The sequence below is a fragment of the Sycon ciliatum genome, chromosome 3, assembly GCF_964019385.1.
Source record: "Sycon ciliatum chromosome 3, ocSycCili1.1, whole genome shotgun sequence".
Taxonomy (NCBI): Eukaryota; Metazoa; Porifera; class Calcarea; order Leucosolenida; family Sycettidae; genus Sycon; species Sycon ciliatum.
The window spans coordinates 26,633,041-26,649,300 of record NC_088645.1 but is presented as its reverse complement, the minus strand read 5'-3'; the positions used below and the strand labels follow the sequence as shown (position 1 = coordinate 26,649,300).

The window sequence follows — 16,260 nt, the reverse complement described above, 5'->3', positions numbered from 1 at the left end:
CCAACAGTGTACAATCATGCACAACACACAGCCATGAAAAACTTACAAGTAACTACCTGACACTTGACTAACATTCACACTTGAAACATACTTAGGGAAATTAAACAGTCCTTACCGTGACCAGAAATCCATGGAAAGCTGATGTTCAGCAGTTATTCCGCGATCTCGTGGGAGGGGTTGTCAACATCATCAGTTTGACCATCTTCATCATCAGCACTGTCTTCATTGTCTCCATGAAGTGTAGGTGCTGCAAGCACTTCGGACACAGCATTGTGCGGATTCGCACAGGAACTGCATTGGCATGCATCCGTGCAAGAAATGGAGGACTGTAGGCATGAGCACCGGCGCGTTGAACATCCAGTGGCGCAGGCACACCGGATGATCGCCATCAGCTCTGGTGGTGCAGGAGGAAGAAGACCCCACATGATCATGACATTAGAGTCGTTTACCCTCCATCCATGATCACTGATGCTGGGTAGGTCTGGGGATGCGACCAGTGCCCGTTTCCACACACCAGCCTGGTAGTTGGCCCGTTTGACGTGCTGCTCCAAGCTATCGGCGCATGGTGGGAGCTGAGCAGGGGGTGGGGACCGAGTGCAGAACGCCTTGTACCTGGCCTCGTTGATGCTCTCGAGTTCAGGGTGACCGTAAAGGTGGCAGACATACTTCTCCACTTCCTTCTGGAGGTTGACTGGCAGCACGAAATTGTCGCCCATGTGTGCTAACGCAATCTGGTGGCTTTGCTTGCTCTTAAGGACTTTCCACGCCTTCTTCTTTCCTATTCGGTAGAAGGAGCTGGTGCTGTCGCAGCCAGTGACCGCATGGAGGCCAAGCAAAGCTGAACACACCTGTGCTCCCAGCTTTTCAGCGACAGCAGAGATGTCCACGATGCGTGAGGCTGCCCGTCTGCCAGTCTCAAACAGCAATCGGGCTGGAATACTGGACGCTAGAGCAATGCACAAAACGAGGACGTCGGTGTCGGGTGACCGAATGACCACTGCCGAGTAGTCTGCACTTGCATGGTAGGCATGAAGCAGCATCCGCGTGTCGGCCTCCTCCTGTGTTGACCGGAGGTTTGACACCTCTTCATACGCTACGTGGTCACCGTTGGCCTTCAGGAGGTAGGCCATGTCCCGGACTGTTATGACAACGCATCCCCCTTGCCATGCTCACACAAGCACTGACGTCTACCTTACTTTGAGATAGGACAAGTGTCTGCACGGACATGGTCAGCTGGGCAAATGCTGCACCGAAGCTGTCAGTATGACCCAGGGACGGTGCTGTAGTGGACACTGTGGGCTTCGTCAGGCCCTCGAGTGTCCTCTTGTGAGTGTAGTTGGCCAGGCACGAGCGGTGATACTTGATTTCCCTGGCGATTGCATCTCCACCAGACACCTCCCTCAAGACCCGCGAGTCACTGCGAATTGTTGCAGCATTGACGATGTTATTGCTCGCACTGAACGATATGCATTGGGTCAGTGGCTCCTTTTTCCCACTTCTTCTTTTTGACAGGTGCTGGCAGAATAGGCACAAATTTAAATCTGTCTGGCTCCCACTGGAACGGGTCCGCTTTTTGGGGGGCTCAACATCTCTTTGCTCAGGCTCGCTGTCATCACTGTCATCATCATCATAATCACCTTCACTGCCTTCGTCGCCACCAACAGCCTCGACGGGCCGGACAGACTCAGCAACGGCTGTCTTCTTCAAAGTCTTTTTGTTTGTGTACCACTTGTAGCAGGCTTTGTCGTATAGAACTTCGCCGCAAGTTTCTCTATCAAGATTTCCGATCGACATCCGGGTGTCATCTCTCTTCGTCTCAGCTGCATTCCATAGGGTAGTCCAGGTAGTCTCCGTCAAGCGCTTGAGAGGCTGATGAGCAGGAAAATTCGGGTTGTGACAAATGCATTTCACTCCTTCACCTGAAGCTTTCGCCAAGGAAACAGTTTCCAGCCCCAAATCGTCTGCCATGTCGAACAAGACAACTAACAACAGGAATCATAAACACTTGCCCCTTCTTATCTGCCATCTACCTGTCTAGGTTGTCGGACAGATCGGCAAAGAAACTTAGAGAGGCCATGCGATCGGCATTGGATGAAAGCAAAAACACAATTGTCGAACCAGTCAAGTATTAAAGTTTGAAATTTAGTCGTGGGCGGACGTCATCATCCTTTTCACTTGCGCAGAATTCGCATATGCGTGTTTTGAGCATGCGCTTAATTTGCACAGTGTTCGTCTTCGTATTCAAACAAGTCGCCGTAACTCCCTTCAGCCCCAACGCAGAAAAGGCACCCAAGCGCGAAATTGTTTGCCCTGCCGATCTCCAACACGTCCAACCACCCACGAAATGTTGGACTCAAATCGACACAGGAAATCAGAAACGAGCACTTTTTGAGAAACCGGCCAACTGACTATCACAAATCTGGGAAGACCAAAATAACGTGGCCAAATAATTATACGATCAAAGAAAGAAAATAAAGTACATAACTAACTCACAGTGCATCATCATCCCTCAGCCTGCGAACCATATTCTGGCATTTCTGAGCAGCAGCGCGGCGTGGCCTGGCTGGTGGTGTGACGGACGCGTCGCTGTGAGTAGTTGCTGGTTCATGAGTGACGGAGACTTGACTGGCATCACTAGCTACTTCGACTGGGTACAAGTGGGAAACTGGGCGACGGACCTGTTTCTGAGACGCAAGCTGCACAGTCGCTGATCTCACCCATCCATCTTGGCTGTCATAAATATCCACCACTCTGCCCAGTCTCCATGTCCCTCTTGGCATGCCGCTCTCCTTGATCAGCACAACACTGTTCACACGTGGCTCCGCATTCTCGCTTCTCTTGGCTGGTGCACTAAGTGGGCGTTCTCGTAGGCTGGTGAGATAGTCGTTCTGGAAGCATTGCCAAAACGATTCCAGACACTGCTGGCCTCGTTTCCAAAGCGTATTATACGTTTTAGAGCTAGATACAAGAAAATGTGGGTCATCATGTACATCAGTATCAAGAAAACTAGGGAAGATAAGATTAGAACGGAGGGATAAGAAATGAGCCGGTGTCAGAGGACCCCCCACCCCCCGGAACTCGTCAGCATGAGCAACCAGTGGCCTGGTGTTCACAACAGCTTCTACTTTCGTCAGCACGGTGTATAGTTGGTCGCTGGTCAGGACTTGCTTGCCGAGGGACTTGCGTAGCGAGCGCTTAACAATGCCAACCATACGTTCATAGCAGCCACCCATCCACGGTGCATGCTCAACGATGAATCTCCAGTCGACGCCTTGCTCTCCCATGTAATTCATTAGATCCGGATCCTTCACCATTCCTCGCCAAGCCTCAGTAAGTGATTTGTCCGCGTGCTTAAATTGGGGAGCGTTATCGGACCAGATGCGTTCCGGCAAACCACGACGCGCAACAAATCTTCGGAATGAATCAATAAAGTCGACGGTGGACATAGTTGGTACAAGTTCCAGGTGGACTGCACGCGTGACTAGGCATGTGTACAGCACACACCAAACCTTCTTGGATACGGACTGTTCCTTGGTGTACATCGGACCGAAGTAGTCGACTCCGCAGAAAGTAAATGCTAAGGAAGGGTTAAGGCACTCTGGTGGAAGAGGCGCAAACGGAGGAGTGGCATAGTGGTATCCTTCGACTCTCTTGCACGTGTGGCACTTTCTCAGGATTGACTTCACAGTGCTTCTTCCTTGTGTGATCCAGTACTCCCGGCGGATTCTGCTCAGTGTGTGACTTACTCCAGAATGAAGTATCATCTTGTGGAAGTGGGTCACGATTAGTGCCGTTAGTGGTCCTCGATGCGGAAGAAGAGCTGGAAAGCGAGTCTCGATGTTCAATTCGGCATGCTTCAGGCGACCTCCGCACCTGAGGATTCCCTTCTGATCTATGAAGAGGTCTAACTTATGCACGAGGTCGTGCTTGTTGCCGCTTTCGAGAGCCATTAGAACATCAGAGTACTGTTGGCGCTGGGCATATTTCAGCCACAGTGTTGTGGCTTCTTGCAATTCGGTTGCGGATAGTGTGGTGTCACTCTGAGTAGTTCGTCCTTGCAATTTCGCAATGAATCGTGCCGACCAAGCTGTCACTCGGGTCAATTTGCTCCATGATGAGAATCTGGATGGATCGATGCCAAAGGGTGTGTATTCTGGCTGAACATCAGCGATCAGAGTCTCATCTGCTGTAACACATTTTGCAAACTCATCAGGAGTGGGTGTGGTCAACCGTACAGGATCCTCCCCCGGAAAGGAAGGTGGGGACCCCTGCAACTCGCAAAGCCAAGTTGGCCCATGCCACCAAAGGTCGACGTTTCCAGGACATGGCGATTGACCTCTAGAAGGAAGGTCGGCTGGGTTGAGGTCAGTCGGAGTGTGAAAGAACTCAATGGCAGGGTTCTTTCGAATTTCGGTGAGTCGATTCTCAACGAACTGTGACTGTTTCTTCTTACTACGTATCCATCCGAGGACGCAGGAGGAGTCGGAGTGGACGCAGATCCGTGTGAACTCAACCGTGAGCTGACGCTGAATGAACTCGACAATCCGGACTCCCAGCTGAGCGGCTAGAAGTTCCAAGCGGGGAATTGTGATTGCTTTCACAGGCGCGACTCTCGTCTTGCAGAAGATCAGATCTGACGTGCAGTGCGTATCTCCAATCTTTCGAAGGTAAGCAGCCGCGCCATAGGCTGACTTGGAGGCATCGCAGAAAACATGTAACTCGTAACGCTCTGTGTCCAAGTGATTCAGACCAAATGAGCGAGGTACGACTTGGTCGGATGCTGCATCCATGGATTCTGCAATAGACTGCCATCGAGAAAGAATGTCATCACTGAGGTAATCATCCCAGTCGCACGATAGTTTCCAGACATCTTGCATGAGAATCTTCGCAGCAGTAACTACTGGTGAATGCAGACCTAAGGGGTCAAAGAATTGTGCAATGGCTTGCAACAACTCACGCTTGGTTCTGACAACGCGGGCTGTTGCAGAAATGGATGGGACCTGGAGCGTGTCATTCTTGAAGTTCCAGTCAATCCCCAGGCATTTCTGGGAGGATCCCTTGGCCCTGTCCTTCTCGGGCAACATCTCCAAGAAGTCGGCTGAATTCGACGCCCACTCTCGGAGGTTCATGGAAGCCTCAGCAAACACGGACTTCGCATGTTGGTAGTACCGGAGGCTGTCGTGGACACCTGATTTTCCGACGAGCACGTTGTCCACATACAGGTTGTCCAGTATGTCGTGCGAATCTGTCGAGTCAGGCTGCGATCGAAGATGGTGGTGCAGTGTCGCCGAAAGAAGAAACGGACTAGAAATGACCCCAAAGGGTACCCTGCGGAAGCGGTAGATAATAATGTTGCTCGTGACTGGAGGCTGAGTAATGTCCTTCAGCCAGAGGAATCTCGTGACGTCACGATCGGGCTCGTGAAGCGAAAGCTGCAAGAAAGCTTTCTCGACGTCGCTGGTGATTGCTATTGGGAAGAGCCTGAACCGAAGTAATATGCCCACCATATCCGGTAGCATGACGGGACCTCGTAGAAGGCATTCGTTTAAGCTGGACGATGTCTTGTTGGACTTGGCGGAAGCATCATATACAACTCTGAGCTTCGTTGTGTTCTTGGCAGGTGTCACTACGCCATCATGGGGAAGATAGTGAACTGGATGACTGTCAGTATCGCTTTGGTCATCAACGACTGTTTCAAGGATGCCCTTGACCGCCTGCTCCTTGATCGTCTGGTCGTACTTCTCCAGGAGGTCAGGATCCTGGCGCAATCTCCGAAGCAAAGCCTTAAGGCGACCATACGCAAGACCTCGATCCTCTTGCAGATCACATGTGCCCGGACGCCATGGCCATGACACCACATAGCGGCCGTCCGACTGCTGCACGGAACGTGAAAAGCTATCACGCGCAAGTTGATCATCGTCGTGATCTGCATTCCCATCAATGCCCACGCTCTCTAATTCCCAGAACTTCTTCAGATCGAAGTCGGAAGGAGTGCACTGAGGGTCAGGAGCTTCGTTGACCATAAGAGTGGCCTCTTCTCATTGGGTCAGCTCGGAGTGAGGAACCTTTCCCGTGCAGATAAAACCTAGCTTGGTGTCTAGGAGGATCAGGCCATCTGGAAAGCGAGTGTGATCCGTTAGCACAAAGTCATAGTAAAAATCTGTCCCAACCAGAATGTCAATCTCGACATGTTCGCGAGTGAGTGTTAAGGGCTCGGCAAGGGGTAGGCGTTTGAGCGACGGATGTGTCTGGGTATCCAGCGGAGTCTTCAGAATTGGACAACAGATCTGCGGGACAACGCTGGCTTGGACGGATTGGGCAGAGCCATCAAGCAGTTGGACATCGAATTCCACTTGCGGAAGGTTCTGCGTGGTGCGCTGGGATGCACCAAAGTTGGCCATTGCAGTGACATCAGTGCCAATTGTAGGCATGTCCAAGGATTTCCGAATCGATTCTGTGATGTACGTTCGACTGGAACCAGTATCGAACAAAAGGCGAGCTTGAAGGCTTTGCCCCGACTCATCCTGGATGGTAGCAAGGGCTGTCTGCATGATAACATGTTCACACGTCGATGTAAGTGTTTGAGTTGCAGAAAGAAAGGGTGCAGCATCGACGCTCAATGTGGTGGAGTTCTTCGGCCTCTGCTCTGATTTCGCTACCGAGGCACCGCCAAACTTCTTAGTGCACAAGCTTCTGTGATGTGTCGACAGTTTACAGTGGAAGCATGGTCTCGCCTGTTTGCAGTCACGTGCGATATGACCCGATCTAAAACAGATAGAACATCGATCCTTGAGCTTCGCGTGAGCTTTGCGTGCATCTAAACCTCTGTACTGTCCACATTCATCGCTAAAGTGCGGCCCTGAACAGTAAAAACATTTCGGAGATCTGCGTTTCTCATGATGTTGCAAGAGGGATACGCCAGTCGAAACGACATTGGACGGAGCAGAATGCCGTTGGTGTCCTTTGTTCGCGTCGTGACATTGGCGTTCACTAGTTTCCTTGACACGTACCAAGATGCCAAGGGCCTTGCGTAAGGATGCGACTGTCCAGCTGTCGCTGCCCCGTGCAAGCTCGAGCTGCACCATGACAGCCTGTGGGAGCTTTGCTGTGATCATAGGAATAAATAACGGGTGTTCTACGTCTTGTTTGAGTGCTTCAAGACTGCGGAGGTTCCGTTCGATTTCGTCAAGTAGTTTCCGCAACGAAGCAGGTTTGTCTGTTGCTGGAGGTAGATGCGTCATGGCTGTGTAGTGACTGTCGATATGGATTTGAACGTCACCAAATCTTTCCTCTAAAACATCCATCGCAATGCGATAGTTGGCACCCGTCAGGTCGAACCCAGCAATTGCCTCCTTTGCGACGCCTTCAACATTCTCTTGGAGATATGCAAACTTTTCCACATCAGACAATTTGCTGGCACCGACAGAGGCTTGAAATATTTCGTGAAATTCACGGAATTTCGAAAAGTTGCCATCAAATTTGGGTAAGGTAAGCTTCGGTAGCCGGATGGATGCATACGAACTACCATGTGAGCTGTCTGGTACTGCGGGATTTGAAACATTAGAACTGGAGGGAGAACGTGATGTTGCAGTGGATGATGTAGCAGTGGATTGTGAAGGTCGCTGCATGTTGTCTCGTTTGGATTCTAGGCACCTAAGTTTACCCCTACTGACGAGCCCCAGTTGCAGTCGATCTTTCAACCCCGACTCATTTAAATCAAGAAAGCCATACTTCATGCAAGCGTTATCAAAAGTAGAACAGGCAGCCAGAAAAGAATCAATAGCAACGCAAAGTTCAGAAATAAATAAACTAAGCTGTTGCAAGGATACATCGTCGTCGTCCAGCACCGCGTCGGCGGTCTTGTTGATGGAGTAGAGCTGCTCGTTGCTGATAGTAGTCACTTGCCTTGCGTGTAAGACCTGCGGGGGTGGCAAGTCGGGCTCATCGTCATCAGATAGTAAGCACTTTGCTGCTCGAGTCTTCGCCTTCTTGCCCTTCGGTGGCATTTTGAATTTCCTTCAGTAACAAACTCTAGTTATCTAAAGGTCGGGTTTTCGGCACCAGTTTGTTGTGCATCACTGGCCGATTATCTATGTCAGTCCATAACACACAACAAGAGCTTCGGTTGTTGTAGCTTGACTCTGGTCAAGGCTACGAGTAAGATCATTTCAAGTAATGAAGTCGATGATAAGAAGAAATTCGGCAGCTCTTTCACCAACCGGAAAGAGCTCTTTGTTTCGGGGGAAAACAGCAGCAACACCATTACGAGCACACTGTAACCAAATATGAATACTACAGAAAAAAGGTGAGTACGGTGCTAGCCCAATTCGGCACTAGCACCCCGAAGAGAAAATACAGCGTACAACAATACAGTACGCATAGCAGATTTAGGCGCACGATGAGCAAATAAGGAGTTGATTAGATTATTCTCGCGATTCGCGACAATGATGATACCGATTCATATTTACCGTTCCGATGATTGTCTTCTTCAGAGTGATGTAGGTTCTTTAAAAAGTCAACTTGAAGACTAGTTCTGCTCCTTGTGTGTGTGTGTGTGCGCGTGCGCGTGTGCGTGCGCGTGCGTGTGTGTGTGTGTGTGTGTGTGTGTGCGTGCGTGTGTGTATTGCAGTAGCACAACCCAGCCCACACATCTCGTATCATCAGCAACTGTCATCGTCCCTACGCCCGGTCTATCAGGCCAGACCGCCGCACAGAAACCATCCTACAGCAAGCCTTCGCGCGACACATTCAACCGCAGCCATGGTCAACAGTAAGTCATCGCAAACCAGAGAGTTTTTCTAAGTACTCTCATATCGCGGTTATCCGGACCCCGAAATTACAGGCACTTTATTTCTCGGGGCACCCTTTGGGTGAGTTTCAGTGGAAATACCGTAAAATTCCGTTAATAAGCCCCGGGCGTATACTTTGCAGAGCGTCAAAAACCGGGCGTATATTTGGGCATGGGCTTATTTTAGGGCATGGGCGTTATTTCGGACGCAATCTGCAGAAGATCAATCTATCAGCAACCCACTAGTTGGCAGGCGACATGTTTTGCTACATTTTTTGGCAGTTTGCTACATTCCAACGGAACATCGCTGTCCTCGCGCGCCGTGACAGTGTTGAGTTCTGCACTGTGCTGCGTGCAGTTGGAGTGCAAGCACTCGATCTACAACTGTTCTACAGTTTGTACGCGAACGCACGCTCGCGCGCTGGTCATTTTGAGTCCACTTTACGCCCTGGGCTTATTTCGGGCATGGGCGCTAAAACGGACTTGAAGTGTACACTGCCTAAAACTGGGCTTATTATCGGACATGGGCGTTATTTAGGGTGGGCTTATTTACGGAATTTTACGGTATTACTATTTTGTCATGCGCGGTTGAGTCACCGTATATACATTGGTATGCTGTGCTTGATGGAGTTCTAGCCTGGTCGCTCTTTGGCACTCCGTTCTTCGGTGCCCGACGGTACTGTAGTGAAAGAGAATTGGGATATTGACTGAGAATTAGGTGATGTTGAGTATAGTGTAAGAGTGAGACATGGGATGAGGAGGGTGGGGCAGAATTTGAAAGCTGTCCGCAGGCATGGAAACTGGAAAAGACGGCAAGCCCTGCCGTGCGTACGGGAAACCTGTACATGCGCCAGCAGGGGGTTCTTGCCAGGTAAAAATTATAGGGATGGGGAGGGGGGGGGCTGGCAGGGAAACATTTTCTTTGAATGGCATGAAAAAGCACAAAGTGCCCACGGACTACATGCAAAGTTGAGAGAAGGAGCGATCAGAATGAAGGGTTAGGAGCCGGGCTAATCGGCAAACGTTGACGCGGGTGTCCACGGAGTGCTTACAGAGCAGGCACTGAGGAGGTGCGCTGATCCCTACCGCATTCGGTTTCTGAGTGCTTTCCACTGCGTTGGAGGCGCACGCAGGCACGGCAGCAGAAGGAGTTGTTGCACTGGTCCTCGGTGAAATTGCGGCAGGTCTTTCTTCTCAAGAATCAAGATGGGTTGGCGTGCTGGACTGTAGTGTGACTCCCCTCCCAGCGCCGACGGACGGAAGCCCTGGTCGAAAGGGGCACCGGGCATGGACACCTGGGTGCACCAGGGAACATCGTGAGCATGGCGGGCGACCGCGGCTAGTGAAGGACGGCTGCCACAAGTTAGGGTGAGAATTTGAAGGCTGTCTGTCTGCATGCATGGAGACTTGTCACTCTCGTGTTCCAGCAGCAATTTCACACATCCCTCATGCTTCCGATCTTTTGCAATGTCTAGCACTGTTTTCCGTTATTGGTAAGCAGTGCAGTATCCAAGGTGACACCGTCACTGTCATGTGACGCGAAGGACTAAAGGGACAATTTCACACATCCCTCATGCTTCCGATCTTTTGCAATGTCTAGCACTGTTTTCCGTTATTGGTAAGCAGTGCAGTATCCAAGGTGACACCGTCACTGTCATGTGACGCGAAGGACTAAAGGGACCGTCACTTAATTTGTTGCTGACTACCGGCCAAAAAAATCTTTTCGTTTCATGTGTCAGACACGTCCGCGTACGACTCGCTACCTTTCACGTCAAGCAATCTGTTCACGCCACATGGCTGGATAGCGCGTACATGCAAACATGATTGAAGACTTACAAAATTATTTTTTACAAGTCCAGGCGCTCGGCCTAGGCGAGCTGCTACTGACTGTTGTGAGAGTACTGACTCTGTACTCAGTACTGTTTTCCGTTATTGGTAAGCAGTGCAGTATCCAAGGTGACACCGTCATTGTCATGTGACAGCATCACCTTGACAACGCTGGTATGGTTCCTGTAGGCTGCCATGTGAAGCGGACTCCATCCTCCCCGGGGGATCTGCAACTTGGGATTAGCTCCTCGTTCGATTAGTATATTTGCTAATCTGCCATGATCCCGCATTCCACACTACTAGTGCAGTAGTGTGTAGTTCAACCAAGTTTCGTCTCCATCATTAATGTCTACATTATGGATACTGCATATGAAGTGGACGACACTGTAGAGGATTTCATCTCAAAGTTGTCCGCCGTGTATGCCGAATCCAGGAAGGAGCATTCCTCCCAGTGAGTGCCGGTACATATGAAATGGACGATACTGCAGAGGATTTCATCTCAAAGATGTCCGCCATGTATGCCGAATCCAAGAAGGAGCATTCCTCCCAGTGAGTGCCGGTACATATGAAATGGACGATACTGCAGAGGATTTCATCTCAAAGATGTCCGCCGTGTATGCCGAATCCAAGAAGGAGCATTCCTCCCAGTGAATGCCGGTACATATGAAATGGACGATAGTGGAGAGGATTTCATCTCAAAGATGTCCGCCATGTATGCCGAATCCAAGGAGGAGCATTACTCCCATTGAATGCCAGTGTGGCCTCTCAGTCCTTGATGGTTTCCATTACACTTTACAAGATGTTGAGCATAGCTGCAGCTGTTCAGTTGGACCAGCAGCTTGAAGACTTTCCTTTGTGGATCCATTGAAGACTTTCCTTTGTGGATCCATTGAAGACTTTCCTTTGTGGATCCATTGAAGACTTTCCTTTGTGGATCCATGGAAGACTTTCCTTTCTGGATCCATTGAAGACTTTCCTTTCTGGATCCATTGAAGACTTTCCTTTCTGGATCCATTGAAGACTTTCCTTTGTGGATCCATGCTTCGCGTGCAGCATGTACATGTGTACACGTAGGCACTGCGCGAGATGATCGGCTGCACAGAACTCGGACCAGAAGTGACGTCGCTTGTCAAGCAGATAGCTGGCGCTATACACGCCGTCCTCTTCTCCAGGGGATAGAGTTCGACGTGCACTTGGAAGGCAATCGGCGGTTGACGTACGATTCAGCGCCTTGTAATCTACTCGGGCCTCCGCCTCACGGCCACAGAATTCCAAAACCGGACTAAGAAAAAACCTTGAAGAAGACTACTCTCTATCTCTCTTTCTCCCTTTACTTGTCTTTTCTTTTAAAAAAAACTCTACTTCAGTGGTATGGACACTACGTATGAAATGCTGTAGGCTGTAGGCTACAACCTTCACACCGAGGCTCAACTGGAGTGACAGGAATGCGCGCTAACAGGCTGTGAGTTGTAGCCAGCAGGCATGGTGATCAGGTGACTAGTGTACAGATCGGCACATGACCGCTTTCTCAACCGTGTTCCAGTGTTCTAGCCAGGTCAAAATAGTAGGGGGGCGGGCATGGGAAAAAGTTACCCCATGACCCATTTTTTCCAATGTCCAAAATTGTCTTGCCATGCAAAATGTAACATACGGGGTGAACTCCCGACTTCACCCCTCACAAATGTGCCTTTATGAACCCTCTAGTAGTGACTATCGACTGTATTTTCGTTGAATGGCGTGAAAAAACACAAAAATCGGAAAATGAGAAGGGGGCGGCACTATTTCACAGGGGGGGGGGGGCGCAAACGAAGTAGGGGGGCGCGGCGCCCCCCCCCCCCCTACCCCCCCCTTTGGTTAGAACCCTGGTGTTCGATTGGGAATAAGAGCTGAACGCTGCATCGCCGTCTTCTCGGACCAAAAACAGTCGACTCGGCATCCGAAAGACTACAACGTATGGGCCAATCGCGGTCATACGTGCTTTTATAAGAACAAAATGGCGCTTTTAGTGACATTTTCCATACAAATCCCCGCCTAGTAGGGCGCAGTCAGCCAGTTTTGGTGAAAGTGCGCAAGTACTATTGGGAATAAAGGAGGAAGGAAGCGTCTCAGCTTCCTCGGACCAAGACCATTCGACCCAGCACCCTGAAAAGCACGAGTAGTGACATTTTTTCTAGACAATGCTTCCTCGGTTAACCCGTTTGGCTATTTGCATTCCTCAAGTAGTCCAGCATTGCTTGTAATTGTATGTCAGGGTTTTAACCAGGTCCAAATAGTAGGGGGGGGGGGGCAGGGGAGACGGGTGCTCCGTAACCCATTTTTTCCATTTTCCAAAATTGTCTTGCCCTGCAAAATGCAACGTACGGGAGCGAATCGCCGACTTCACCCATACGAGTGCGCCTTTATGAACACTCTGTTTGCGACTAGCCACTGCGTTTTCATTGAATTGCCTGAAAAAATCGACAAATGAGTGGGGGGGGGGGGAGGGCACATTTTCTCAGGGGTCGCTCGATTAGAGTGAGTGAGTGTTTGGGGGGGGGGGGGGGGGTGGCTGCGTCCTCCTACCCTCCTTTGGCTAGAGCCCTGTATGTTGTTGTGAGGATCTGTGGATTCTACTCAAATTTCTGTCTGCCAGTCCATGTGTTGTCTACCGACTTGTGCGGACCATTGGTGTTTTCTACTCTCTGTGCTGCTGAAATCTGATTCTCCCAGCGGATCGGGTACAGCCATGGATCTGCAGGCGGCATGTCAGGCGCTGGCATCGGGATCACCTCGGTCAGTTTGTCTCGTGTGCGCTGGTGTCATCTTGTTCAATGTGTGTCTGGAAAGGAGAAGTGGGAGGGAGGGAGGGAGGGCTATGTGTGCTTGGGCGTGCATGAGTGGATGTGGGTGCTAGCGCGCGCGTGCGTCTTAGGCGGGGTTCAACTGTATGCCGTTTAGCCGTGTACTAGCGGATGGCAATCCAGCCAGATTTCCCCAATCCAGCCAGATTTCCCCAATCCAGCCAGATTTCCCCAATCCAGCCAGATTTCCCCAATCCAGCCAGATTTCCCCAAACATAACAGTAGTAAACCCTTCTAATTTTCCGCAAACTCCAACGCAGCCACTTACACATTAAGGAAACTTCACTTCTCAACTCCAAAACGATGGACCAGACCCGGAAATTTGGTGTAATGTAAATCTTAATTTCATTTGAATCGCAGTGAAGAGACCGTTTTGGAGTTGAGAAGTGAAGTTTCCAAACATGGCAGTAAGTTAGTAGGCCAGGTTTAGTTCACTCCTCTCGGGCCAGCCAGTGCTGCAGTCGTGACATCAGTCTGACGGTGATAATGCTGTGTTGATTCGTTCTCTCCTGTGCACCGCTGCAGCAATGCAACCGAAAGGTTTATGAGTGCTGCTCAGCCTCACCCACCGCCTTCAACGCCACGAAAACCGTAAGCATGAAAAGAAAGAAAAAACTTCATGTCAGGGAGTAGTAAAATACCTACTACTCACTGCATTCGACCCCACGGAATACCACGGCATGCCATTTCCCCCCCCCCCCCCCCCAGAGGCCCTCGGCACCGGAATGTCCACGGCGCGGTACGGCAGGAGCCACGGAATGAACTCGCACCAAAACTGCCCCTCACGTGAGCAAATCACCATGGGTACTCACGGCACGGCATTCACGGGACCGTAGTGGAAATCGGCCCTTACAGGGTGCCCAAGTACAGGGTAGATGTCTGTATTTCGTGACTGAAAAATCTGGGTGCGGCTTATACTCCGGAGAATAATAATATTTGGGCCAGTGCATGCGAAAACGTGTCTTCGGGGGAAACCGATTTCTTTCAGAATTTGAGAAAATCGCTCGGAAAGAAGAGTTATATTTTTTTGTGGCTCGATCGCGGATCTTGTCATTCCTAATCGATCTCAAGACGACAAGAGAAGCGACAAGCAATCGACTTGCAGCAATCATCATGGACGTGGCGGCGCAGGAGGAGTTGGAAGTAGCACTTGAGGAAGGGCCTCTGAGTAGACACACTCGCGGCAGACGCCGAGCAGCACGTCAGTTGAGCTGCGCCGCTCGCGTGATTATCGTCGGTGCTTCCGTAGAGATCGGCAAGGTTTACTATCGAGGAGGAAGACGACAATTTATTTGGCGAGTCGTGAGTCGGAGCAATCGGCAACTAGCAGCTGTACGGCATGCTCACAGTAACTCTGACGAAGCCTCAGCTAAGCGTCCGGGAGTGAAAGACTCCTGCGTTGAGGTTGAAGGCGAGTCGAGAGCGGATGAATTAGGCGGAGATTCTGTGGGGCGACAATGAGCAGGACGCGCTTCAGAGCATTGCCGCTGTGGACTCACTGATCCTCGAAGGCTGTGGCTGCGTTTGGAACTACCTAATCAGCAGCTTCACGCCGAGCGCAATCCTCCATTACGACGACTAAATCTCGGCGATGAAATCGAAGGACCTCGGCATTTTATTGGTGTGCTGCGTGCGATGCACTCATGACGATCCTGTCGACTGTCGCGCATCAGTCGACAGCTTCCGCAAGGGAACGGACGCGCATCACGTTTGGATAAACTGTGATGGGATACATCGTGTGTGGAACCGCGTTTATGCAGCTCCATGATCATGATGATTGTGGTTGGCAGAACATGACTGTGTGCACGTGGAAAAGGAGAACATTAGCTGTCACCCTGGTGCACATGGAAATCTGGCAATGTGCCTTGGATTAAATATAGTGCAGAAGTGGGAGACAGAGCGCAGCAGTTTATTCTGAACTACAGGTTATTGTTCAGTCTCCTGCTGTCTGCTGCACCAAGAGGGAGAGGTGAGGAATCTCCCATAAACTTACCTATATCTGTCGCCTACAAGTTTGCCCTTTCGGGACATGTCGAGCAGTCTTGTGAAGCGCAAACCCTGGGTTACCGTATATTTTTGTATCTGTAGACTAAGAAGTACATGTACAAGTCCATGGAGTTCATGACGCGACGGATGGATGTGTGCAACAAGTGTGGGCTGCTCCGGGACGATATTCGTTCTCCTCGTGCATAGGATGAAAAGAATTCTGCAACGGAACCACTCTGTGACCATGTTGTCTTTGCACAAAAAGAACGCGAGTTCTTGTTAGGTCAACGCCGCAAGAACTTGCTGGACAATGTTGCCCAGTTTTCACTGGAGAACAAGGCAGCCTTCATTGAATGTCTTGGCCAATACTAAAGGCTGACACGCAAAACTGTTGCTGCTTTCAACGACACTGTAGATAATGCATTATACAAGGCATATTCTATTTTGGACAATGCCATAGAAATCATGGTCTCTATGTACTTTCAAATGTGAAATCCAACTTTATCTTCCACAGAGGTGTTCTCTAGACCCCTGTAATTGATTTTCAAGAAAGAAAAAAATTTCCAAAAATTTGCCCTTAGACACGGTATTGCATGCACTGGCCCAATATTATGGTATTCGTCACCGATTTTTTGTTGGAAAGCAATTTGGGACACCTCTTTTGGAATCCGATTTTTGATCGGCTGAGAAGCAGTTACAGGTCTTGCTCACTCTAGTACAGTATACACATGCATGCCATTTAAGTCAGGATTTCGCAATCCCCCCCCCTCTCTCTGGGCGTCGGACAGGGATTGCAACCTGAAAGCCGCGATGCCCGTG

The 16,260-nt window shown here is 50.3% G+C and overlaps 2 protein-coding genes across 2 annotated transcripts in view; one reads left to right on the top strand and one right to left on the bottom strand.

Moving 5' to 3' along the window:
• LOC135811923 (uncharacterized) overlaps nt 1-16,260 on the top strand; it is a 72,624-nt gene that overhangs the window by 42,595 nt on the left and 13,769 nt on the right. The window contains exons 3-5 of the mRNA XM_065325187.1: nt 8,630-8,770; nt 13,325-13,387; nt 13,981-14,046. Of these exons, the coding sequence (XP_065181259.1) occupies nt 8,630-8,770; nt 13,325-13,387; nt 13,981-14,046 (270 nt within the window). The remainder of the gene's footprint in view (nt 1-8,629; nt 8,771-13,324; nt 13,388-13,980; nt 14,047-16,260) is intronic.
• Nucleotides 2,474-5,338, bottom strand: LOC135811921 (uncharacterized). Its single transcript, XM_065325186.1, has one exon. It carries the CDS (start codon nt 5,127-5,129, stop codon nt 2,490-2,492), a length of 2,640 nt encoding a protein of 879 aa, XP_065181258.1. The 5' UTR covers nt 5,130-5,338; the 3' UTR covers nt 2,474-2,489.

Excerpts from the sequence above, each read along its gene's own strand:
- LOC135811921 (XM_065325186.1), bottom strand. The coding sequence starts at position 5,129 with ATGAACCTCCGAGAGTGGGCGTCGAATTCAGCCGACTTCTTGGAGATG.